Raw genomic sequence first — 27,169 nt, forward strand, 5'->3', positions numbered from 1 at the left:
GAAGGGTGGCTGGGGGACACTGCAGTTTGACTCCTGGGCACCAAATCTGGGTACCACTCCTCACTGAGTCGGAAACACAGACAAGTTACTTTAAGCCTCAGTTTCATCACTGATGACAAAGAGTATAATAATATAATTACACCCACCTCCCAGGATTATTGTGAGCATGCAGCAAAACAAAAAGTGCAGAGCACTTAGCACAACACTGAATATAGAGTAAGTCCTAAGAATGGCAGCTATCATTCTTGTCCTCCCTTCCTTCTTCATCTCTTTCTCCCTTTCTGCCTTCTCCACCCCTCCATCCTTTCCTCCATCCTTTCTTTTACTCTTTCCTCCTCTTTTTTCTTTCCAAAATAATTCAATCATTTGGGTTGTCTGAAGCAGAATAGTCCTGTTTCATGCCAAACTCCACTGAAACAGAGAGGGAGTGGTCAAAGCAATGTTTCAGCATCCTGTCCTGTAGATTACATAGAGGGGATGCATCAGTTTTGTGTTCTTTGTGCTGCAAGGCAGGGTAGGAGCTCAGTCACCTTTTTTGGACACGATAGTTTTAGTCCTGGGTTTCTCACAATTCACTGGTTTTGGTAGAAGCTGGACATGGTGACATATGCTTCTTCTTGACTGGATCCCAGGGAAGTGAAGAGAGGCTGTCCCTGAACCGCAGGGTTCAATGTCAGGATTCCCGATTGGAAAGGAAACAAATGGGGCAGGGTGCTGTTTGTAGTTCCAGCACCAAGCAGCAGGCCCTGGTACACATGAGGCCCATTCTTGCCTCCTTCTCTGCAGTCTGGGGGCCTGGAGGAGGGGATTACAGGGACATCACATACAGTGACACTCCCAGACAGACATCTGAGGGGTGACTCTCCTCCGAAAGTTTTTGGGGTAATGACTGCATGCTGGGATGGCCAGTTGAGGCCCTGCACACCCCCTCCAAGCCTCTGCTTCTCTGAATCATCTAGTTGTGGAGGAAAAGTATCTTGCAGGAAGGCTTCTGCTTCATCTCTAGCTTGAATGCCATCCACCTTATGAATCTGACAGTCCAGGAAACTTTCAGGATTGAAACTCACATTCAAATTCTGCACCAAAAGAGAAGGGAGTCATTAAGACTGAACAAGAGAGACACACCACCAAATTTTCTGTTCAAGAAAAGATCGAAAGAACTTTCTGACAGGGTTTTATCAGGGAATGTCAGGGAATTACCCACATGTTCTAGTTGATGCTTTGCCTCTGGAGGTGCTGTGACACATCAGAGTCTAATGTAACCACTGACTGTGCGTTCCAGTGCTGGGGAAGCCTGGGTAATTCTGGGACTTGCATCTCATTTTATTTTCCTATCTTTGGGGAGCTTCAGCTGGGATCTTATGAGGAACCCTTGTTATGGGATGCACAAAAGACCAAAACCTGTGGTTCAACCATTCTTCATCCTGCAATACCATTCTTGGCTACCAGGATGCCTCCAACATAGTGATAGAAGCAGCAGAAGCACTCACCTTTTTTGGTTTCTTGCACAGTTGTTCCAGAGTCTTCTTATGGTCAGGGAGACTAGGCCATACAATAGGCTTAATTCTGAAATAAGAGGGCGTTGATAGATGAAGTAAATAGCAGAGGAGCAGGCACAACAGAGCTTTCCACTGATTCTGAGCCAGGAATTGGAAGGGCAGAGTTCTAGACTTGGCTCTGCCACAACTGGGTGAATGACCTTGGACAAGTGACTTGCTTTCTCTGGGCCTCACTGCCCTATCAATCTGTGGAGGGGTTCTGCACGACATGGTTGTCAGTGAGCTACTCTGTGAGTAAGACATAATGGGACACCTCTGGGAAAGAGCCTTGGAGAAAAGGAACAATGAGGCTTGGCAATGGTGTAGCTATGAAACCAAAATTGGACCTGCTCACCTATTCCCAATATAGGTGTTGTCATCGTATTTCTTCTCTTTATTGGTAGCAACTCCTCTGCTCTGATTTTGGTAGAAGTGAGAAATATTTTCTAAGTTACCCAGGGAAATTGCTTTAAGGTGGTGCTTTGCAAACTGGAGTATCCCAGGGGTGTGTGGCCCTTTGCTGATGGCATCTTCCCAAAACATTAATAGTTTGACTGGTATGTGTCTAAAACATCATTTTGTGATGAACATGGCCCCATCATGGGGTAGAATGAAAAATCCTATGAATTTGAATGCTGAAAGTCAAGACTTCACACATTCTGCATTTTCCAAGGGTACCTCCAGCTGCATTCTGGAGGCATGGCTCCTGCTCCCTCAGGAGACTGGAGAAGAGTTTTGGGAGGAGGGGTTGCCTTATGTCCAGTTCACATATTTTTACCTCTTAGGAAATTAACTATGGAAATTCACCAGTGCCTGAGGTTGAGGAGGGATGTTAGGAAGTATAATTCCTGAAATATCTTATTCCTCTTTGTAGTTTTCTCATCAATGACTAGGGCTAGAGCTCTGCCTGGCTGGAATCCCACATAACCACTATCTGATAGTTAAAGAAATTCACCTTTTTTTCCATAACACACAAGCCAAAATGACCATCAGAGCCACAGAGAAGAAACTCACAATGCTGATAATTAGTAAAACAGGATCCATCTTCCCTGGAAGGCAAGAACAGATCTTGGTCAGCAATCATTAAGCACACAGTGAGGGTGACTTTCATGCTTTGAGTGCATTTAGTAACTTGAGCCCATTTATTATTTCTTGAAAGTTGTTCTTCAGTGAACAGGATGATTTGTGTGTGGGGGGGTTTGGCTTCTGTAAGTGGCACTGACTTAGGTGACTAGGTCCAGAACTTCTGTCATTTGAAATGTAAAAGTGACCTAGCATTAAAGATACCAACATTCTCCTTCTCAGAGAAAGAAGTTGAGCAGGGGGGTGATGAGATAAATGCTCTACCCCGCAGGCTCGGCAACTTCTAGGGTGGGGATGGGAGGCTAATACAGCAGAACATTTCCCCTCCTCCCTCAAAGGGAAGGTATATGTGGGATGCTAAGCGTCCCCAGGGGCCTGCCTGAGCCATGTTCTTTGGCTCTTCCGGCCATTCTTATTTCCTAGACCCCCAGAATGTCTTTATTATTCCAGAAAAGGAGGCATGGGAGAGCCACATCTGTCTGTCCATCTGCCATCAACAAAGTTCTTCTCTAGAGGGGTCTTAGAGAGACCAGTCATTGGGATCGCAGTGTAAACTGGGAAACTGGAGGTAGTGGGTGGGGATTTTGCTCAGAATTATCAGCAGCTCCCAAGAGCACCCAGGGCGGTAGAGTCCAGACAGCTTACATCGTTGATCAGTGACTGAGGACTACTCCCAGCACTTCCTTCTTCTTCACAAAAGGGGCAAAGATAGCAGGTCATTCTCCAAAGAAAGTATAAGATTGCCCTCAGGGGAGTCATTTCTGTAGCTCTCACTCTCACTCACACTTTTTTTTTTTTAACTTATTTTATCGAGATCATATTGGTTTATAACATTGCGTAATTTCAGGTATATATATGAGTTTCTGTATAGACCACATCGTGTCTATAGCCACACCACCCTGGATGCACCGCACCTCATCATTCACACACTTTAACATGTAAATCACCATGGGGCAGGAAAGACTCTACAGTCACTTCTCACCGCTGTTGTTCTCTGGAGTTCTGAAGTGGGAACTTGGACTCCATTCACTCCAAAAGCCTTCAAAGTAGTTGGTATTAGGGATGGATCGCACTTTAATCTCATACATTGCATTAGGTTGTAGCTTTCTCTGTAGGAGTGTCAGCTTTGTACTGGATATATTCACGTGCTAAAGAGCAAAAAGTGCCAATACATATTTAGGATGGAAAAAGAGGCAGTGCCCAGATCTCCCAAGTCATTTCAAATTGAGCATCTTTAATCATGTGTGCCTTCTCTCAAAGCCCACTCATATTTGTTACAAGAAGGAGCTCTGACATGTGGAGGGGTCAGCAGCAGAATTTGGAGCAGAGTTGCTGAGCTCATAAATGATGCTCAAATGGTCAAGGAGGGCAGTGGTACAATGGGTCCTTATTCAGGTGAGTTGGGCTTTCCCACTTTGGGAGGATATAAATCACTCTCAGGCTCTCTCCTTCCTTTCCACACTTCAATCTCTTCATTTTCTTTCTCTTCCCCTTACTATCCCAAGGGAAGATGAAAGAGAATGATAAGGTTAGTGAGCAAAAGTCATTTCCCTCCAGAAAGATACCATTCTACGTTGTGAATAGCGATATAGAGACAAGTCTCTCCAGTACTGTGTATTCTTAAGAAAACAAGTGCTTTATCAATTTGATAGGCAAAAGTATTGTTTTATTATCATTTTCATTTATATTTATTTGATTTTTAGTTAGTTTTCATACGTTTATTGAATTTATATATTTCTTATTTTGTGAAACATTCCCAAATTTCTCTCTAATTTTTCCATTGTTATACTTGTCTTATTGAATTATAAGTCGTCTTTATATGTTAAGGATATTAACCACCTGTCAGTTGTATGTATGGCAAGTTAATCCTAATTTTTAATTTGACTAACAATTTTGATTATTGTGTGTGCTGACATTTATAAGCCTTTATATTTATGTAGTCACATGTATAAATATTTTGCTTTCTTTTACAGCTCTTATGCTTAGAATGTTCTTCTCCAACTCAAAATAATATAAACATTTACCTATATTTTTCTAGCTTGTTTAGAGTTTCAAATTTACATAATTTCTTTAAATCACATTTTGTTTTTTTGTTCTACAGAAAGAGTTAGGCATTTAACTTATTTTATTTCCAAATAGTTAACCAATTGTCTTGGCAACATTTATTCAAAACTTTTCCTTTCTCCACTACAGTTGCTTTTCACATGAAGACTGGAAGAGGGCAGAATCAAGGTAGCCCAGTCTGTGTTTGTGTGTGTGGGAGGGTGAGGATAGAAGGAGGGAGAAGGTCGTTTGGAGCAGGCATTACACCTGTGTAAGTAGCATATGGCAGCATACTGGAAAGAAACCAGGCTGATCCTGGCCTGAGAAAAAAGAACACTATGGACAAGCAGGGACTTTCGTTTGCCTCAAGAAAGAAAAGCCATCATCTGTTTTCTGTCCATGTGGTGCAAAAAGGATGAAAGTTAAGCCAGTGGGTTCAGAAGAAGCTGAGAACCTGGGACATTCTACTTTTCTCCCACCTCCTCCCCAGAATAGGTTGCAGAGACAGCCAGACCATTCCAACAGCAGCGAATCATGAAAAGCCTAAATAACCCTCCCACAAGTTGTTACCTCAAGAACTAAGAACTCAGGCTTAAAGAGGAAGAAGAAGAAGAAAAACATCCCGCCCCCTCTCCTCTTTTACTGCATTCTGCTCCCACAACTCCCATAAACCAAACTGTGGCTATGACTTGGTGATGTTTTTTACCTGATTTGCCTGTGAAAGTTGTGCTAAATAAGACATTTTTTGAGGCCCCCAAATAAAGAGGATTGATTTAATCTCAATCTATATTGTTAGTCCAATAACTTAACTTAGAAACATTATAAAGACAAAACAATAGAGAAAGAAAAAAACCCAGAGCTAGAACAGAAATGGGCCAGCCCAGGGAAGATGCAGGTTTTGTGGGGCCTGAAACTATTACACTTTTGGGAGCTTCTTTTAGGGAAAGGTACATTCTGAGCCCAAAATTGCTGGGGGCCCTCACTGAGTAAATGTCCTTCTGGGACAATAAAATATGTAACATTAAGAAATTTTTATTTTATAGTTTTATATACTTTTTAAATGTATATATAATTTACTTATTACTTATATTTATATATCTTTATAAATTTCATAATGTATAGGTGTAGTTGATGTACATACCATCCAATCATTTTCATTTTTTTCCAGGCGGTAGACCACTTCATGCAATAAATCCTTCACATACTTCTTTTGCAAGTGCGATGTATTAAATGTCACCACAAACTCATTTGCTTCCTCACGATAGATGACTTTTACGTCAAAAGGGGCCTCAGGTTTAACTGGAAAGGAAAAAGTAATGAGGTCAGTTTATAAGGCAGTCAAGGAAACAATTAATAATCTTTAAAGTTCATCTACTCTGACGATCACATTCCTTTTCTGTGTCAGTAATTGGTTAACAAATTCAGAAAACCATTTTTTCTTCTCCTGGTTCAAAGCCAAACTACATTTCCCAGCCTCCCTTGCAGTTGGGTGTGGCCTTGTGAGTAATGTGGGTGGAAGTGATGTGCACCACCTTCCATCCTGACACAGAAACCCCGCATATGTAACTCCGTGCTTATTCCCCTTCCACCACTTGGAGTCATACGTTGAAGACAGTGGACCCACAGGATGAAGGAGCCCCGAATATTGCTTGGAGGAGCACCAGCCACAGGTTAGAAATGCCCATTTTCGTTCTTATGTGAGCAAGAAATAAACTTATGTTGTTTGAGATATCATATATTTTAGGGCTTATTTGTTATAGCAGCTAGTGCTAATTTTACACCCAAACACATTCTTTGTGCCTTTTGAATCCTAGAGAACTTGTTACTAACTAGCCCCAAAGCAGGAATATTTAAACTTTAAGTCTTCATTATTCCAGTAAAATCAGGTTACAAGCTGGGAGCCTTGTAGCTCATCTCAGCTATACTGAAGCTGGGGATCCGCATCCTGGCTGTGTCTTGTAACTTTCAGCATGACCTCAGGCTGCTCCCTGCTGTAGTGTCGTCTGCATTAGCTGGAAGCTCCTCTCCGGTCTCTTCCTTCTACCTGCCTGCCTCTCAAAGTTGCTGTTAGGATCACATGCACCATATATAAAACCCTGTTGGAGGGAGATTATTATTGTTGGAGAGGTAGTATATGAGGCAGAACGAAGCCTGAGAAAGGTATCGAATTCCTAGAAGAGCATGTGTGTCATCTGCCTCCCCACCATTGACCTCTTGGCCTCTTAGATGCTCTTCCACCAAAGCCTGGGAAGTTCTCTAGGGACGGGGCAGCCACTCTTTTTGCATGGCTGATCTCAGACAGAGATGGGGAATCACATAGGTCAAAATCTAACCTAAACCTATTGTTAATGGGAGAGAGCGTGTTCTTCAAACTTTCACTCAGTGGACTGAACTGGATTCTCAGCTATCTGGACTGGGCTGTGAGACTGACTGACTTGCCAACCCAGTAAAATAAACATGTGCGGTGGAGTGTGACCCACTTATTGTAATCATTTGCTCACAGTGGTGACTGCCAAGGTTTCTCCCCCATTGCCCCAGAGGTACTGAAAAAGAGGAAGTTCTTTACCTTTGGATGTCCTGTAAAAGGGGCAGTTTATCCTTTTTTACCCTTAGTTGCACTATAAAAGGGAAGATGCTCTAAAGGGAAGCAGGAGGAAAGGGGTGGATGTAGAGGAACAGACCAATAGAAAATGCTGTCAACTGGTTCTATTACAACTGCCAAGTCAGTTCTTACCCTTCATTCAAGGAAACAATTAAGATTCGTATTCTCAACAAAATCTGACCCTGAATCCCTTGCCCCATCTCCATCTCCCAAGGACTCTTAATAAGGGGACAATTAAGGGAAGAACTGACTGACATTGATTATACACCTGCTAAGTGCTAAGTGTTTTACTTACACATCGTCCATCAACGATTACTTATTCCCGCTATACTGATGAGGGAATGAGTCTCAGAGAGGCTTATTAACTTGAGTTCAGCCCCCTGTAGGATGGTTTAGTAGGACTTCAATTCTGTCTGATTCTGACACTTGCTCTTCTCCATTTAGCTCTTGTTTCTGTACTCCATTGTCTCACACTGGCTTGTCTAAGCACTCCCAAACAGGTCTGCCTATAGCCCATATGGTGTCTTTGAACACATTAGAAAAAGGTGCTCATGCTTCAAGCAACATTTTACAAAGTTAATTTATCCTTGCACAACCTGAATCTATATAATATACAACCTATATATTATACATATATATATATATAATAAATAACCTATTTATTATATAGATTTACCCTGTCAAAAAAAGTCGGAGGGCAGGAAACTGCCCCTCCTGCCTTACTGGGGGGTCCCACACCTAAAGATGAGGAACTGAGTGAGGGGGCAGGTGGTTGCAGGCGAGCTCTGGCTCTGGGATTCAATCAGGAAGACCCAGTTTAAATTCAAGTCAATGACAGTTCTGTGTGTGAAAAGTCACATTAGGAACCAGAAGAAGATGCTCTGTGAGACATGCCTCTACCACTTCTCATCTCACTTGGCCAGGGGTGCTTTCCAAAGCCCCAAGGGCCTCATACCACCCTTTCACAGAGGCCCAAGCCACCAGCAGTGTGCACATCCTGACTCTACCTCTTGCCTCTTGGATGAGGCATGTCGGGTTTGCAGTCTGCAGGGTGGTACAGAATGTGGGCCTCTAAGAGCACTGGCCATGTGAGATCTGGAGACTCAGAAGGGGCAGGGTGCCACCTGTAGTCTCTGGGTATGCCATGACTGTTCACATGCTCATTCTCTAAAATGCATGCAGGCCCTGTGTGCTGGTGTGGGTTTCTGTAACAAGGGACTCTACTCGATGCTCCAGGACTCTGTCAGAGGACTGAGAATCTCTGCCCTCTCTGCCTCCTCTCAGAGAGTGAATATATATATTTGCATTATAAATGGTGAATCTTTAGATCTAGTGCCCTTGTGTAGTTCACAAACTGAACATCTATCCATAGCAACATGGTCTCCAAATGACCAAAACCCAGCTTGCTTGTGTCCCAGACAGAGATACCATGCTGTTGCCATGGCATATAGGTAGCACTCACACTGATTGTACCTAAGGTCTCTTTTCTTCTACCTTTGCTTTTTTAGAAGATAATTGTTGACCTATGGAACTTCTGCTTTTACTCTTTATTATACCATCTTAGTGAAACAAAGCTGAGATTAGATTCCAAGTTCTCTATGTTTTCTCCAATGAATATTGCTTTCTTACCTTTAATTTTCTTCTTGTAGGGTGAAGGGGGGGGGTCATTGAGAATAGGGAGAAACAGAGCCATAGTATTTAAAACCAGCAAAAGAATGCATCTCTTCAACCACTTTGAACAGTTTTGCCCCAATATATACTGTTTCACTTGTAAATCTCCACAGGTAGAGTAGTAGTTATATTATTATTAAAGTAGTTATTATTCCTTTGCATTGATATATCATAATTGGCTTAGACATTCTCCTATACCAGGGTATGTCTGAGGTTTTGAAAAACAACTTTATTTACCTTGGGGTCATAAATCCGTAAGTAATGGGAAAAATTTTTGTGTCTGTAGTCCCAATCTTTCTGATTGTTTTGATTTACTTTCTTGGTAACCAAATGGTGAATTGGCTAACATTTAAATCAGTAGCCTTTGAGTAAAACAGATTAACCTTCATAATGTGGTGGGCCTCAGCCAATCAGATGAAGGCCTAAAAGCAAAGACTGAGATTCCCTTATGAAGAAGCAATGCCGTCTCTAGAATGCAGCATAGAAACCCTGCTTGAGTTTCCAGATGGCCTGGTGGAACTTGGATCAAGACTGCCATATCTACTCCTACCTGAATTTCTAGCTTCTGGCTTACCCTACAGATTTCAGACTTGCCAGCCCCCAGAGTTGTATGAGTCAATTCCTTAAAATAAATATCTTTCTCTTATATATATGTATCTCCTATTGGTTCTTGTTCCTCTGGAGAACTCTATTAATACGGAAGGTATATTTACTTTTTAGAATAACTTGATAATAGTTAAACACACTCAGAATGTGGTAAGTATATGGGGAGAAGGCTACAAGGAATTCAGGAGAAGGTAAGCTGAGGAAGGGAAGCACATATGTGAGTGGGTGACAGGACACCCAGCTCCAGTTAGACACTTCCTCTAGATTAACTCTTCCTGAAAACTGTAGACGCCAATCGCCTTTCACAGTTGAATTTGAAAATCCTCCGAATTCTCTCACAGTAAGAACTAATAGCATAAGCTTCAAAACTTTCGTTTCTTGTAAAAATTATTTGCATTAGAGAATTTTCTGTTTTCTATTACAAATCGTTTTCATGATTTGTCTCCTTTTAACATACAGAAAGTCCAGACACAATCAGTGTGTTCAGATATCTGAAAAATGGCAACCATAGCCCCATCTCCAACTTCTTACCTCTCTTGACTATGTTCAGTTTTTGGCAAGTTATGTGCTTTCCTCCGAGCTTCACACAGATTGTGCTGTCTCCAATCAGTAAGAATTTCTTTGTCTTGATGAAATACGTCTCTTGCAATTTACTAAAATTCAGGCACTTTACCTCCAAAAGGCCCTCACTGTAGAAACAAAAAGGGAATCTGTCTTGATTCGTGTAGGAGTTTGTGTATACAATGGAATAGCATCATGTGTGTTTCAGTTGTGTGACTTCAACTCTGTCCATAGGTATGTGAGTGGGTAGATGCATGTTTGAGAGAAAAAATTAAAGTAATGTAGCTTTTTCTGCCATTACAATCAGTGATTATATATTCAGACATTAGACGCAGTTAAATTTGAAATAGTCAAGCATGTTCATGAAAATAATGGAAAATTTCTATTTTTTAAATAATTGATCATTGAAAAACAAATACTTCATTTAAGTGGGAAGGTAATGCTTTTTTGATATTGTTCAGGAATAAACTGAAGAAATAAAGCCCCTTGAAGAAACATTGACCCAAAAAGGGTTAAAGGAAATGACAAAATAGTCTAAAGAGTGATATACAAAAAACCCTATATATTTAGTGGGTAATTTAGAGTTTTTGGTAGGTAATTTTGACTGTGCTTCAACTTTTAACTCACCAGCAGACTTTAAAATCAACCCTTCTCTCCATGCTCACTAGCTTAACATGCAATAGCAAGGCTCTAGAAATTGAATTCTGTCACTTCCTAATTAAGATTAGGCCTTCAGGAAACTGAGGAAGAGAGAATGTTGCCTACTATGCAACTAGCATCAAAAGCTTCAAGCTGTACTCTTTTTAAAAATTTCTATTTTAAAAAAAGTATAATTTTTAGTTCCAGTAATGGCAGAGTACTTTATATTACACTAGCCCTCCAATATATAACTACTATAAACTTTGGACAAGATATTTTTGAAAATCCTATTTAAAAGCATTGGAGAGTAACCAAAAGCAGGCAGAAACTAGAGGGAATGTCATCCTTTGAAAAAGGGTGGATGAGATCCTTGCTTTCACTTTTTTTGCCTGAGGGCACCCATTAGGTCACACTGTGATAGGAATCTAGAAGCAAACAGAAAGCCACAGTTTTATTATCTTGAGAAGTCGGAGGACAGAGTTTTGGACTGCCTGAGTGGCTGGATATTTTTAAGGGGAAAAAGCCTAGAAATGAGGAAGCTATAGAGATGGAAGACACCAAATCTGCCTATAAACTCTACTCAAATTACTATGAATATATTGCCTCAATTGTACAGGTATGGAGGAGACTCCAAGGAAACCGTGGGATGGTAATAGCTAGAAGGCACCAGAAAGAACCAAGGACAGATTTTAGATGCTGCCTCAAAAGTAGAGAGAATTTGGAGATTAATCCAGCCAAATTAACTGAGTAACAAGGACTAAAATTAACACTTGCCAGAGACAGTTAACAGAATCCCCAAAAAACCCTATTATAAATAGTCCTTGAAACATTCAAAAGCTACTACAAACAACCAAAAAGGAAAAATGTGACCCATAGTCAAGACAAAAAGCAGTCAATGGAAACTGACTCTAAGATGACCCCAATGTTGGAACTAGCAAAAAAGGACTTTCAAGCAGCTTTTAAAAATATGTTCAAGGGCTAAACAAAAAATATTGTAATAATTATTGAGCAGATGTTTAATCTTAATAGATAAGCAGAAATTATAAAAGAGAGAACAAAATGAAAATACTATAACTGAAAAGTACAAATCTAAAATTTTTAAAAATGTACTGAATGTATGGCATGGGCTTACAGCAGATTGAAGATGGCAGAAGAAAGGATCAGTGAACTTGAAGATAGATCAAAAGAAATTATTCAGTCTGAAATAACAGAAAGTCTCAGTGATCTGTAGGACAGCATCAATGGGCTAAATAAATGTGTAATTAGAGTTCCAGAACAGGAAGAGAGAAAGAATTTGGATAAAAAAATTTTTTTTTTAAAACAATGGCTCCAAATTTCCCAAAGTTGGCAAAAATTATCAATGTTTAGGTTTAAGAAACTCAGCAAACCCAATCAGGATATATCCAAAAAAAAAAAAAAACTACATCATAAAACTTAAGCACATCAGAGTCAAATGGCTGAAAAACAAAGGCAAATAGAAAATCTTGAAAGCATCCAGAGAAAAACATCCCTTCTCATCAGAAACTATGGGAACCAGAAGACACTGGAATAGTATCTTTAAAACCCTGAAAGAGAAAACAAAAGATATCCACCTTGAATTCTTATATGCACAAAATATTCTTCAATAATGAAGGCAAAGTAAAGATATGGCCAGATAAAATAAGAGATCATTTGTTTTAGGAAATTCTTTAGACCAAAGGAAAATGAAACCAGAGTGAATTTTAGATCTACAGGAAAGAATTAGGGGTACCAGAAAGAGTATACTTTGGTAAATATGAAAGACAATATATATTTCCTCTTATATTCTTTAAAGACAACATACTTAAAGCAAATATTATAATGGCATTGAGAATTTCTTAGCTATGCAGATGTAAAATATATGACAGCAAAAGTGCAAAGGATAGGATATTATAAGTGGAACTATATCATTGCCAGTTCCTTATATTTTACACGAAATAGTAAACTCTAAGTAAACTCTGATAAGATTGACTATTATAACCCTTAGAGCAATCGCTAAAAAGAGATATTGCCCAAAAGTGAAAATAAAGAAGAAATTGATCTCAATAGTTCTATTTCTTTCAAAGAAATTAAATTTATTATTAATAAACTTCCCTACAAAGAAAGCTCTATGTTTATATGCTGATGAATTCTATCAAATATATAAGAAATAGTCCCAATCCTACACAAATTCTTCCAGAAAATAGAGAAGAAATAAACCCTTCCCAAATTATTTTATGAATTTAGCTCAACCCTGATGCCAAGAGCTGGCAAAAATATTACAGAAAAGAAATTTACAGATAAATATCCCTCTAGAATGCATATGCAAAGTTCCTCAAAATATTAACACATTGGTGTTAATACATAATGGCAAAGTAGAATACATTCCAGGAAGTTAAGGTAGGCTCAACAATTAAGGATCAATCAACAGAATTCACCACATTAACAGAATAAAGACAATCTGATTATCTCAAGTGATGCAGATAAAGCATTTGACAAAATTCAGCATCCATTTATGATAAAAACTCTCAGCAGACAATTAATAGAAGGAGACTTCCTCAAGCTGATAAAGGGCATTTACAAAAAGTCTGTGGTTAATATCATACTTCATGGTGAAACTGTGAACACTTTTCCTCTAAGAGAAGGACAAGACAGGGTCATCACTTTCACCATTTTTATTCAACAGTGCACTAGAGGTTCTAGCCAGCTTGTAAGGCAAGAGAAACCAATAAAAGACATCTGGATTGGAAAGAAAGAAAAAGAGACTTCCTTTATTTGCACACAACAATTTTATTTACATGGAAAATTATAAAGATTCTCTAATATAATTATAGAAACTAATACAATGAATTGACAAAGGTCAGTGTACAAAAGTCAATTATATTTCCATAGGCTAGTCTCAAACAATTGGAAATTAATTTTTAAAACAACAGCTCCATTTATGACAGCAATAAAAGCATAAAATTCTTAGAACTAAAATTAATAAAAGATGTTCAAGGCCTTTGCAATGGAAATTACAAAGCATTCCTGAGAGCTGTTAAAAGAGATTTAAATAAATAGCCAAATTCATGGATTAGCAAATTCAGCAGGGAAATGATGAAAATTTCCCCAAACTGGTCTACATAATATTAATTGAAATCTCAGCAGGATTTAAAAGAAATTGAAAACCTGATTCTAAAACTTTTGTGAAGTACAAAGAACTCAGAATAGCCAAAACAACCTTGAAAAAGTAGAAGAAATATGGAGGACTCAGAGAACTTGATTTCAAACTTACTGTAAAGCTGTGGTAGTCAGGACCGTTTAGCACTGGCATAAGGACATATAACTGGATCAATAGGGAATGTAAACTGATGCAGACAGTATGGAAAACAATATGGAGATTCCTCAAAAAATTAAGAATAGAACTACCATATGATCCAGCTATTCCACTTCTGGGCATTTATCCAAAGAACGTGAAAACACTAATTCAAAAAGATATTTGCACCCCTATGTTCATTTGAGAATAATTCACAATAGCCAAGACTTGGAAGCAACCTAAGTGCCCACCAAAGGATGCATGGATAAAGAAGATGTGGTATATACACACACACACACACACACAATGAAATACTACTCAGCCATAAAGAAGATGAAATCTTGCAATTTGCAACAACATTGATGGACCTTGAGGGTATTATGCTAAGAGAAGTAAGTCAGATGGAGAAAGCCAAACACTTTATGATTTCACTCATAAGTAGAAGATAAAAACAACGACAATAATAACAAACAAACATAGATACAGAGATTAGATTGGTGGTTACCAGAGGGCCAGCGGGGAGGGAGGAGGGTGAAAGGAGTAAAAGAGCACATGTATACGGTGATGGGGGGTAATTAGTCTTTGGGTGGTGAGCATGATGTAGTCTACAAAAAAAAATGAAGTGTACAACTCAATTATAAAAAAAGAAAGTATGAAGAGTTCAGAAACAGACTCAACATGTAAGGTTAATTGATTTTAAATACAGGCACCGAGTCAATTCAATGGGAAAGAAAAAATCCTTTTAGCAAATTGTCCTGGAACAACTGAGCAAACGTGGAAAACATGAATCTCGATCTCACACAAAATTAACTAGATATGGATTATAGATCTAAATATGAAGGCTAAAACTGTAAAATATTTAGACAAAAATATAGGAAATTATCTTCCTAACTTTGAGAGTAATGACACAAAAAGCACTAGACAAAAAAGAGAAAAAAAGATTTATTGGACTTCATCAAAATGAAAAACTCCTGCTTATTAAAATATGCCACTGAGAAAATGAAATGGCAGACTACAGACTGTCAGAATATAGTTGTAATACATGTATCTGATGCAGGAATTGTGTCCAGAACATGTAAAGAATCATACCCATCAATGATAAAAGGACAAACAACTCAATGACAAATAGACAAAAGACTTAGTTGCCAAAAGAAGACATATAAATGGCCAACAAGTACATAAGAAGGTGGTCAATGTTGTTTGTTAGTTGAGAAATATAAATAAAAACATTGAAATACTGTTCCAAAGCCAAATGTTGGAAATGACGTGTAGCTCTCGTTCATTGCTGGTAGGGGAGTAGAATGGTATAATCACTTTAGAAAGCTGTTAGGCAGTTTCTTATAAAGTTAAATGCACACCTACACTCTGATACAGCAATTGCATTCTAGGGTTTTTACCCCAGAGAAATGAAAATGCATATTCACAAACTGATTTGTACAAGAATGTTAACAGCAACTTTAAAAAATGATAGCCTCAAAGTTGAAAAACCCCAAACATCCGTCAAGAGGAGAAAGGATTAAGTACTTGTGATATAATCATGCAGTGGAATTAATACTCAGCAATTGGAAAGATGCACTATGAGACACACCTCAACATGGATAAATCTCAAAAACATTTTGTTGAGTGAAAGAAGTCAGAAAGAAAAATTGTGTTATTCCATTTTTAAGAACTATCAGAAACCGACAAAACCAAAAGGTGATAGAATTCAGAACTGTGATTGCTCACAGGGGCTGAGAAGTGACTGGAATGGGACATGAGGCATCCCTCTAGGGTGGAAGAGATGGTTTATATCTTGACTGAGGCAATGGCTCCACGTCAAATACATTTCTCAAAACTCACTTAAGATCTATACATTTCATCATAAGTAAATTTTACCCCCAAAATGAATTGTCATCAACAAAGAAAGTAAACAAAATTAATAAACCACACAAAAGTTAAAAAAGTAATACAAAGTATATTCCTGTTGGAAAAATAATTAAGCAATGAAGAATAAGAGCAAAATTATTCCTTTCTCTTCCTTCCTCAACCCTCAATTTAAATTCCCTCTCCTGTGATCACTGTGGTCACCAGTTTGTTTTTTCTACGTCCTCTTTAAATCCAACCAAATAGCCCTAAGAAGAGGCACAGCTGGTCAGATGGGAAGTGGGGATTGTGGCAGAAAAAAGTACATCTGTGGAAGTTCACTTCCATGAAAAGAGTTCTTCTCATTAATCAGATACGTAAAAAAAAGAAAATCATAGGGAGTATGTTCTAAAAAGATTCTTTACTACCTACAACCCAGAATGCGTGTTGGTTTTCTTTGGTGAATTGGACGTATGTACACATTTCTCTGCATGTGCTCAAGTGAGACCTTTCCAGGATTGTCCCTGGATCTGAACAGAGAACGTGTTTGTGTGGCTTGAGGTGAGGTGGGCATGGGGTTAAAATCTGAGGAGAATGCCTCAACTTTAGGCGCAGAATCACCCACCTCTGGGCTGCTGTGGTCTTTGAATGACTGGTTAAGCTCCTGCAGTCATGAAAAACTAAGAGTTGGTGAAGAAATTTCAGCTTATTAATTGGCTAAATATCTTTATTATTTGTGGGACATTCTTTACAATTATCTCCCTAAAATAGCTTTTTCATTAGCTGCTGTCTTTTGGAGTATGTAGTTGTTATGGTTTTGAGTATGTGTGTGTATGTGTGTTGGAGTTTCTAGAGGGCTGTGTCTCTTGTTGGATTAGATGGGTTTTTACACTTGGAGTGGAATAAAAATGAAAAGCAAATTTTAAGGTAAGCTAGATGGATACCAGACAACAAACTTGGGAGGAACGTCAGATGGACAGGTTTGAAGATGACAACATTGTCATGATTCGATGAATAAGGATAGAAGAGAAGAATTGAGGCAGGGTCCCATTTCTAAATTTTAGGAAAACATGTGATGTGGAGAAATTAGAAAGATAATGGCTCTTAAGTTCAATCACTGAATTTAGAATATATTTATAAGTAAAGCATATGTGGAATATTCAATTATAGATCCTTAGTATGTAGTAAGTTCTTGGTACTGTTGGAAGTTTAAGAAGAATCTAAAATGTTATTCTTGGTCCATTCCCACTTTTCAGGGAATGAGATTAATGAGCAATGAACAATAAAGTATCACCATATGGCTGTCGTGTGAGTCTGGGCATCCTTTTACGGACTTTGAACTCCGGGAGCTGTCCTATGTGTAGAGGAAGCCATGCCAGGAAACTAAGATAAACCTGTGGCCAGAATAGACAGCCTTGCTTCTGGCCACTGACCCTGGCTTTAGGTGACTGGAGGAAACTTAGTGTCTTCCCATGAGTAGTTCAACCCAATTCAATCCAATTCATTTCAATTCACTTAATTAAATTGGAACAATTTATTTGGTTGCTAACTATGTATTACTAGAGTTAGAAATGTTCTAGAATACACTGTCCAACACAATGACTGCTGCCCCACATGTGTTATTGTTGAACACTTGAAATATGGCCAGTCCAAATTGAGATGTGATCTAAATACGAAATGTGCACTAGATTTTAATAATTTAGTATGCAAAAAGGAAGGTAAAATATCTCATTAATGGTTTTTGTTCATATTGATTACATGTTGAAATGATAGCATTTTAAATATATTAAACTAAATACAACATATTATTAAAATTAATTTCACATTTCTTTTTCAAAATGAGACTGTTAGAAAATTTAAAATTACATATGTGGCTCACACATTTGTGGATCACATTTTATTTTTTCTGGACAGAGCTGGGATATTTTTGGAGGAGAGAAAGGATTCCTGAAAATATCTAAGTAGTACTATAGGCTAACAAATTTGGCCCTATGGGACCTTCGCAGGGGACATCAACTCTAAGCCACTCACACACATCCCCTTGCTCCGAAAATAGGGAGAAACTGCTGGGGACCCCTGCATCTGCTTCTTTACCCCATCTCCGCCTTCCTAAACCTCCTGCAGCCTCGTGTACTGTAGTGAGACAAATGCATTTCTCTTGTTGGTGCAAACAGATATTGACATGGAAATATTAAAAACGAAAACAAACTATAGCTTTTACTTCTCAGTTAGACCTGAAAGGCAGAATCTAGCTCAAAAATATTGAGCAACTTTGAAAGTAAGTACCATTTACTGAAAAAGGGCTATATTAACAACACTTGACAGATATTGCTAGTTAAGCCTAGACTATGAGGTCAATTTGTCAGGGTGCAGCCTGTGACGGTGGTGGTAATTGATGAAAACAAAAAGTGACATATTTGAAGTGGTATCTGTAGGCGGTTCGTGGGAGTGACTGCGGTGCCCCCAAGAATGTGAAAATAAAGGCAATACAATTGCCTTCTGACTATGAAAATTATGCAAACACCTAAAAAGCAGGGTCCCAAATTCAAGTGCCTATGTTGTCTATACAGGTAATAAAAATGAGAAAAGTGGGCCTCACCTCAGCGCTGAAATTTAATTCCTCATCAACAGAAGCAGGCAGAATTCTGTTCCAGCTACTTTTTGCTGTACGGGCTCTGTATTATCAAATCCATTTTTTTTAAAGAGATATGCAGATTTTTAAATCAACTAATTAAAAAAAATTTAACCACTTTGAGATCTGAACCAAATAACTCTAGTCTTAAAAATCAACAGATTTCCTTTGTTTTGCTTCTAAATTAACTGAACAATCTTTGATCATATTTTTAAAGAAAATCAGACTACGTTGAGAGAATTAAGTACCATTTACAGGCACTGACCATAAGCCAGACACTAATCCTTCTACCCAAATGCAGGGCAGTTGTTATGATCAGAGAGCTTAAATATTGGGATTCCAACCTACATGCCTGTTTCCAGCACCTCTGCTTTGTCAGTCCAGGCACCTGAGACCTGGTTAGTTTGGGTAAATGAAAAATTTTCAGGTCACCTAGTAAGAGAGCATTTATATTGATATGCAAGCTACTGGCCCTCTCTGTCTCTTTTCCCCACAAACATCAGCTCTTGTAGATCCTGAGCCGTGCATTAATATTTGGGCCTCTATGATAGTTGTATCTGTCAATGTGAAGTAGTCAGTTGGTGTGCTGGTAATCCAACTCTGTGATTTTGGCTAATCCAAGTCCATCACTGAGAGATGGATCCATTCATTGAACACTAAGTAACTCGGTTTCTAAGCCTGGAAGACAGGTGGCCAGAGCAGGCAGGTGGGAAATTCATCTAGGAAGATGCCCCTGCTCCAGGAGATAGCATCTGGTTTTTATCAACAATTCCACCTGTGTAAGAATTTCAACAAAATTCACAATTTTCAGTGATTTCCAGTTTCTTCTTTATAAACTTATATTAACAGAAAAAAGCTCCAATAAAGCTAGTTTTATTGTGGAAAAGAAACTCAACCTAACCAGCAAATACGACACTCTATAAGTGAGTTTAAATTGAGATACATTGCCGCCTCTGGATCTAGGATTTCCACCAATCCACCCCTCAAGGTTTGGATACTTTTATGAAAACAGCTGCTGCCCAGAAGTACCTTAACCTACTGAAGAGTTCATACTTATTGTTCACACTGAAAACATGTTGTAAGCCAACCTCTTTCCAATGGAAATATCTGAATCCAACTGAAAAACCCAAGTGGAGGCTACGGACAGATTAAAATACCACAGAAAAATCAAAAGGCTTGTCAAAGGAAGCGGGTAAGTTTGTTCAAGTGGGCAAGGAAATGGTCAAATACCGTGTGAGCGAGAGTGGACACAAAGGTCAACCTTGGCCTCCCCACAAGAAACCACAAAGAACACTGCAGTCCACCAACAGCTGGTTGAAGGACCCAAAGGCAAACCTCGGTGTGGGAGGGAGATTTGCCCATAGAAATAAGCGCATCCTTTAAACGAATTGTTCGGCTGTTTTAGTGTAGTCTGTTTCCAGCACAGGTTCTAGACATTGTAGGTTCCTGTTCTCTCGACATATTTTATTCCTAGAAAGTGTGTTATGTAAGTGAACTGACGGAGGCAGACTGAGAACATACTATGGAACTCAAGTCCAAGACCATATTTATTTATGCAGTGACTGCAGCAGCAAGCACTACACGAACAGATGCGGGAAGCTCCCGTAATTCAATGTAAGACATGGAATTCAGGTGTGTCTAGACTGTGATTGTGGAGGACTGGCTGCGAGTCTATGGAACTTAAGAAGCCCTCTTGTATGTGTGGCGGACCTTGACTCACTTTCCTCACAAGAAAACCAACTAAAATTAGGTCATCTGATATGAATTTGGAGATAGCCACAAGTCAGAATTTCATGGTTGAGTATTTTTTTCAAATCACTGGGGAGAGTAACCTTCAGCGACTAGAGATGATTTGTGGAGGAGGGAGAAGATAAAGCTCTCCGAGCTCTTTATCAAACTTTCAAACCAGACAGAGACTTTCTCTTTTTCTATGCCTTTTCTGTGAGGCCTTATGAAAGCAAGAGCCAATTTGTTCCTATGGCTTTTTGGCAAATTGATATCAGGAGCATTACCTGAAGTCAAATTGTGTCAAGAGGGTAGAAGTTTGGTCTGTAGTCCTAGATTTTTTATTTAATGCCTCTTTTTTATTACTTATGACACACTGGATGTTTCTTCTCAGTGCGTTACATGTATTAAATTATTTAATCATCACAACTTCCCTATGAGGTAGTATATGTCATTTAGCAGGTGGAGAAACTGAGGCATAGATAAGTTACGTAACTTGCTCTAGGTTAAAGAGCTAGTAAGTGCTGGTACTGGGATTAGAAACCAGGCAACTGCATTCCACAGTGCAGCTTACAGACACTAGACTGTCTCATGATGGGCAAAGAGATTTTTTGGCAGTAGCATCTGGGGAGAACCAGCATTTCAATTGTGCTATGAAGTCAAGAGAGATGTGAGATCTCCAAGATCCCTACCATATTTGGCTGAAGCAGCAGGACCTGAGAGGTGAACCCACAAGAGCATTTTGCTTGAGTCTGTTAGTGAGGGACAAGTAGCTTCAGGAAGTTTTTGGAATTCATTCAATTTTAATATTTGATAATTGGATTTCACACTCCTTCCTTTCCAGCCATTGTTGCAGTGCCCATGAAAAGAAAGACAGAGGATTTCTAGGCACCCATTGAAGCCATTGTTCCTTACCATATTTCAAATTCCAGATTGGTGCTGTTGACATCTGGGTCCTCAAAAGCACAGCTCAGCAAGTGCTGGGGTCCATCCACTTCCAACTGGCTGTAGCACGAGAAAGAGTAGTCGTCGAGTTCTGCATCTTCAAAGTCTCCTGAGGAGGAACAAACCAGTAGCTTTCAATGAATCAAATAAGTACATTCTATTGAAATCTGGAGCGACATTAATGAAATGGCAGCCTTTTTTAGCGGGCATGAAAGGATGATCATAGTTTATCTAAAGAAAGAAAGCTCAGGGCAAAGACTAGAAAGAGGTTTCCAAAACAGCAAAAACAAAAACCAACAAAAGAAAATAAAACAATGACTATGAAGTTTTCTAATAGAAAAAAATAAATTTATCACATTTAATAAATAAACTCCAGATAGATCTAAATATTTCTGCCATTGAGTTAGAGTCTTAGAGATCAACAATGAGACACTGAACATACTCTTTCCTTTATTTAAATGGGAATTTCTCTTACTAGTTTGTACATTTCAATAAGATTCATACGCTACCCAACTTCACCTTTGACTTTATTGCTAATCTTCATTTATTCCCTCTTAACTACTTATTTCTGAATAAAGGAAGATGATAGCTCTCTAACAGTCAGGAGTTCACTTTTTTAAGGGCTAGCTTCCCCTTGCCTAATTAGGGGTCCCAACTGAAAGCGCCATTGATTATCTCCATTGTATTTATTTATTTATTTAAGACAACTTGTTTTAAGCCACTGAGGCAAAAGTGATTAGAAAACATTAGATCTGACAGGACTCACATCTGGTGGAACTTCCTGTGAAACTTACAGATACTGCTTCTGTTCTTATAGATTCTTCTTCTATAGATAATTGCATCTTATAGACACTGGCAAAATTCTGGAAGTTGTGAGGAACCAGAATTTTTTTGCACCACTTTTGGAAAGGACAGTTGGTCACAGAGAGTATTCAATTTCTTAAGCTGGGTTGAGGATCCTAAGATTAAATAGACATTTTTTTATTTAATAGAGAAAAATCTGTCAGCACATATACTCTGTCTGGGACATGAGAAAATCCATAGTAACCAAAGCCCTTCTGAGGGTTGTCAAGTGTGAGCCTATGACTGCTTCCAGGTCCATCAGTACTAGAAATTAATCTTCTGGGGCTTTAAATCGGGTACAGATTATGAGAAAATCAAACCCCAGTTGAGTTTCCCAAAGGCCATGAGATGTGCAGACAGCGCACTCTTTTCTTAAATAACCCGATAGGCCTGTGGGAAAGTTAGTACAGCTGATTCTGAGTGGACCAATCAGTTGAGTGACAGGTCTGTTCAGTCAAAGCAACAAATCTTGAAAAGCCACATCTAGATAAGATCTATGGGCATTGCTCTTTCTGACCATTCCTAGAATCTACCTGGTTTACAATTCTACTTCCAGCAAAGACTTCTTATGTAATTTCAGCAGGGCATGGCCCTCTTCCTGATAACAGTTTTAAATAATGAGGGGCTGTCCACCATTTAGGGCTCACATTTCAAAGCATGTTCACTCCTAATCTTATAGACTTAGATATCCTTTCCTAATGGCTGGCAGCTTTCTAGATGGAATGGTTCTGGGTGGGTGGTTTTAGCCTGCCCTTGCATGGCAGTCCTTGCACCGTTTTGACATTTTCTCTTCTTTGCACCTTCCACTAATCCTATAAAACAGAACCTACATTACTATTTGAATTCAGACATCCATGGATTAGCTTTGTCTCCAAAATACTTCAACATCCAACATAAGCCAGAGAGAGCAGTCTAGCAGATGCTGGTCATCAGCAGCAGAACAAAGCACTCCCACTGCCTTTAGCTATCCAGTCTGGCAAAGTGCGCTTGCTGTAAATTCTCATATAATATGCAAAGCGCTGGTCATACGGTTCGAGTTGTTATGTTTTGAGAAGCAGCTCATTGGCTCTTTAGCAGGTGTTATTGAGTAAAGTTGCTTTGCAACCAAGAAAAATTCCCCTCAGCAACTTGCAAAATTGCATGGCATTTTAGAGAGAGAATGATTTAAGCTGAAAAATTCTTAGTTAACAGTAATATACACAGTGGTTAAGACCTCCAGTGGCAGGGGTGGACAGATGTTGGTTTAAATCCTCGCTATTCTGCTTTATAGCTGTGGTCTTCCATCAGGTTACTCAACCTCTCTAAGCCTCTGTGGTCTGATATGTAAATTCATGATGTGGAATCACTAAACAAATATACACAAAGACTTAGATTAGAGCATAGTAAGCACTCAGTAAGGATTAGCTATGACTATGATCATATTTTTTTTGAGAAATACGTAATGAAAAGCTAAAATAAGAATTCTAATTCTGAGATTATACACGAAAACTTTGGGGTTCCTTTGAAAAGAGTTCTTTGTCAAACTTGTTATTATTACTATGGGTTTGAAATTATATAGAGCTTTTGGACAGTGAGTTAACCTATCATTCTTTAAATGCTCACTATCTAAGCCTATTTTTCCATAAAAATTTAATTATTTTGGAATATGTATTATAGACAAGGCTGTAGGGTTTAGAAGGCTCCCTAGCAAAAGGAATTAGTTGAATAAACGTACAAATGGTTTGGATTTTTTTTAAGTATCTCTTTCTTCTCTTGATCATCCTTGTGGTTATCAGAGAAATAACTTATCTTTCAACAAACAGCAGCTGAATATTTTACACCCCAAACTGGAAAGTATTTTGATCATGTGGATGGGTAGTTACAAATCTCCTAAAAAAATCTGAAATTAAAAGTTGAAGTGAACACTTAGCTTTCAATTCGAATTCTTATTTCTTTTCGAAACAGTATGGCCACCAGGGAGAAATAGAAGGAATATATTGTACTCCAAAGAGTAAACTTTATGTGTCCCCTATCAACCATCAGTCTGTGCAAACACAAGGCAATACCTACCATGGAATGAGGATCAGCCTCTGCGAAGTGATTCATACATAGTCACACTGTGAAAAATGTCAACCCTCTGACAATTCCCTTAATGAAAATATCCTAGGGATTTCCATCCTTAGTAATTATATGACTTAAAATACCTAAGCTGAGTCATTTGGCTGATGTGTTTGATATCTTTGATGGGAAAACACTTTTTAACTCTTAAGATGAAGGGGTTTAATTTCCACGAACAAATTGGTGGTCCAAGTTCCCAGTGGCCCCTGCTGCTGCTTTACCTTTGTCTCCAGTTCCGTTGTAGTTACAATGTATTTATGAAGTAGGCAGCACCTGCTACTAGGCACTAAGTATTTCAGGAATCCCAAAGAGAATTATTACATGATAGTTCATTTGTTGATGTGGAGACAAATATATTTCAATGAGACAACTCCCTGCAATCTTTCTCTATTCATTGATTCAGTTAGAATCTCACATGAGTCTATCAAAACTAACATATTTGGAAGAAATTTTCAAATATTTATTGAATGTATACTATGTCATATACTCTTTTAGGTGCTGGGGATGTAGCAATGGTAAATGCAGACAAAGCTGTTATTTCTAGACTCATTTTGTCATGAAAGTCATGCTTTTGGAAACTCTTAAAAAGCTAAACAAAGCCAATCTAGCCTTATTTCTTAAGCTAAAATTACCTTGGAGATTCTCCAACAAGCACAATCGTCGCGTCTATATAGTGTTCTTTTTGTAAGAGCAGAGGCATCGACCCACACTAACATCTACATTTGGAGAGTCAAATGCGTTCTTCCTTAACAGTTCTAAAATTTTATAAACCACCTACAGTATTGTCCCCAAACTCCCTGTTCTAGTGATTCGAACATACAAAATGACTGAATACACTGTAGTTTCTCAAACTCCATTCCAACCCAGGGCCCAGCTCAGGTCTGTTAGGAATCTGAGCAGCCTGAAGCCTGTGCTAGAGATAATCTGAAATCCTAAAGAAAAGTTAGAAATGACTCACCATTCTGTGCATAGCCACTTTCTCCAGAAACGACTTGAAGTAAATAGAAAACCATACCAAGAGCTGTACCTAGAATTGTCATTCTGAGAGAGAGAAAGAGAGAACAGAGCAGGCATGTGAGCCTATGGTAGGAATGAATGAGAGAGAGAGAGTGAGAGCGAGAGTCAGAGAGCCTTAAATCTTTAGCTTTCTGGCTTTATACTTATTTAACCACAGACAGGGGGAAGTATAAACACAGCGAAAAATAAGGCTAGTGCTAGAAACAGGAAGTCTGAGTAAAAGTATTGCTGCTGTAAGCAGAGGTGGAGGAAATGAAAGGATAGAGCACTTTAAATTATTGTACCTCCCTGGTGCTCCTGGTAGACCCTAGACTCACTATACTCATTTCAGAGTAAGGTGATCAATTCAAGTGTAGGCTCAAGCTATTTCAGACTAGAGTGTGAACAGAGCTCACTTTAAAAGAAGCACAAGACAAAAATCTAAACTTACAAAGCCAATAAATTGATTGTCTGGGGTGAGTTTTCCTTTAAAGAAAGATTCTGCTTCTTATGAAGTCATTTATTGCAGGTTTATTTTAAAGAGTTCACCTCCAACCTTTGAACATACACACTAGAGAGTTTCACAAGAACAGCCATTTTTCTGTGTAGTTCTATATGTGTCCCTATACTTACTTATATGTCCCCATCACAGTAGGCATTCAAGAACTGTTTAAGAGTTGGCAAACTACGGCCAAGGGGCTAAGTTTGGCCCACCACCTGTTTTTGTAAATAAAGTTTGAATAAGCATGGCTGCCCTGGTGCTCCAACAGCAGAGCTGAATAGCCGAGACACAAACTGTGTGGCACACAAAGCATAAAATATTTACCATCTGGTCCTCTAGAGAAAAAGTCTGCTGAGCCCTTGTTTAATGGAGAAAATAGTTACTTTCTCAGTGTGTTTAAAATAGGATTCTATTTGTGAAAAGCTGATTGCCACACAACATTTTAGGAACATACGGTACATGCAAACCACACTGGTACCTACATACACAGGGCAGAAGCCTGAGACAACGACAGAGATAATTCAGACTCTCCCTAAACTTGCCTGTCCATCAAAATTGTTCCCAGTATGGCCTCATGATTAAAGCAGTGGTGTTTGTTAAGCCTGGCTGACTTCTTGGTAGTCGTTGTTTACTTAAGCCAGCATCAGTGTTTGAAGGTACAGGTTGATAGCAGTCCTGTCAACAGACAGACAATGCTTCCTGAAGAACATACTTCAACTTCAGTTTTCTAATGAATTACCTAACCTGAATTCAGGCCATAAAACACCACTCCTTTGATTCATAGTGGTTCTCTTTTGGAAAAAACTCACAAGACTGCAATTATAAGGTACTGAGTACAGAGATGCTAAGTGGACAGTGAGTTATGAACCTCTGTTTGATTCACTGTTATTGAGTAGAATTGGTTCTATGGGCTTGCAAAATGGCTAAATTAAGAAAAATGAACAACATCCTGGAGTGTGTAAAACAGAGAATCTTAGAAAGCTGCATGAGTTCGTCTCATCATTACACTTATTGTGACAATCTCATAAAATGAGAAAAGAGGAGGAGGGGCATTTGTACCAGTCACTGGAAGCCTCTCTTCAGGGCTGAGGCAGATCCAGCAACAGAGTTGGGGAGCCCTGGTTACAATGTCACCCTCCAGACTATAAACTCAAGGGATATTTCAGAGCAAGAAGCCAAGTGAGCAGGACATAATCTATCTCCTCCATCTTCCAAGGCCTTCTTTTGGTATTTTCAAACACCTTCCAAACAGTATAAAGAGTCACAATTTTGTTCATCAGATAATAGTTTGTGTCCTTGTTTCTAATCTTGTTTTGAAAGCTTGGTTAGAAAATCATAAGCCCAATTCACAAACTTGGTACGTTTTGTCCATTGAGCTGAATATCCTTTTAAGAAAACTATAATTGTAAATTCCCATGAACCAAATAAGAGTTCCAGGAGAAATCACAAATTATATCTATCCACCAACACAGATCTCATAAATTGCTTACATTTTCTCACTCCATGGGTGAGTAATTGGGTCATGTCTCTTTAAATTCTCTTGTTTATCATT

At 38.7% G+C, this 27,169-nt stretch overlaps 1 protein-coding gene and 1 long non-coding RNA gene across 3 annotated transcripts in view; one reads left to right on the plus strand and one right to left on the minus strand.

Moving 5' to 3' along the window:
- Positions 1–572: 572 nt before the first annotated feature.
- Positions 573–25,290, minus strand: IL7R (interleukin 7 receptor). Of its 2 annotated transcripts, NM_001081942.1 has the most exon segments (8): positions 573–1,076; positions 1,491–1,566; positions 2,494–2,587; positions 3,604–3,769; positions 5,806–5,963; positions 10,075–10,232; positions 21,150–21,288; positions 25,078–25,159. In NM_001081942.1, coding segments are annotated over 8 exon segments (1,377 nt in total).
- LOC138919723 (uncharacterized) overlaps positions 6,202–27,169 on the plus strand; it is a 61,575-nt gene continuing 40,607 nt past the window's right edge. The window contains exon 1 of the long non-coding RNA XR_011430175.1: positions 6,202–6,334. This is a non-coding gene — a long non-coding RNA (uncharacterized lncRNA). The remainder of the gene's footprint in view (positions 6,335–27,169) is intronic.

This window comes from Equus caballus, chromosome 21 (assembly GCF_041296265.1).
Source record: "Equus caballus isolate H_3958 breed thoroughbred chromosome 21, TB-T2T, whole genome shotgun sequence".
NCBI lineage: Eukaryota > Metazoa > Chordata > Mammalia > Perissodactyla > Equidae > Equus > Equus caballus.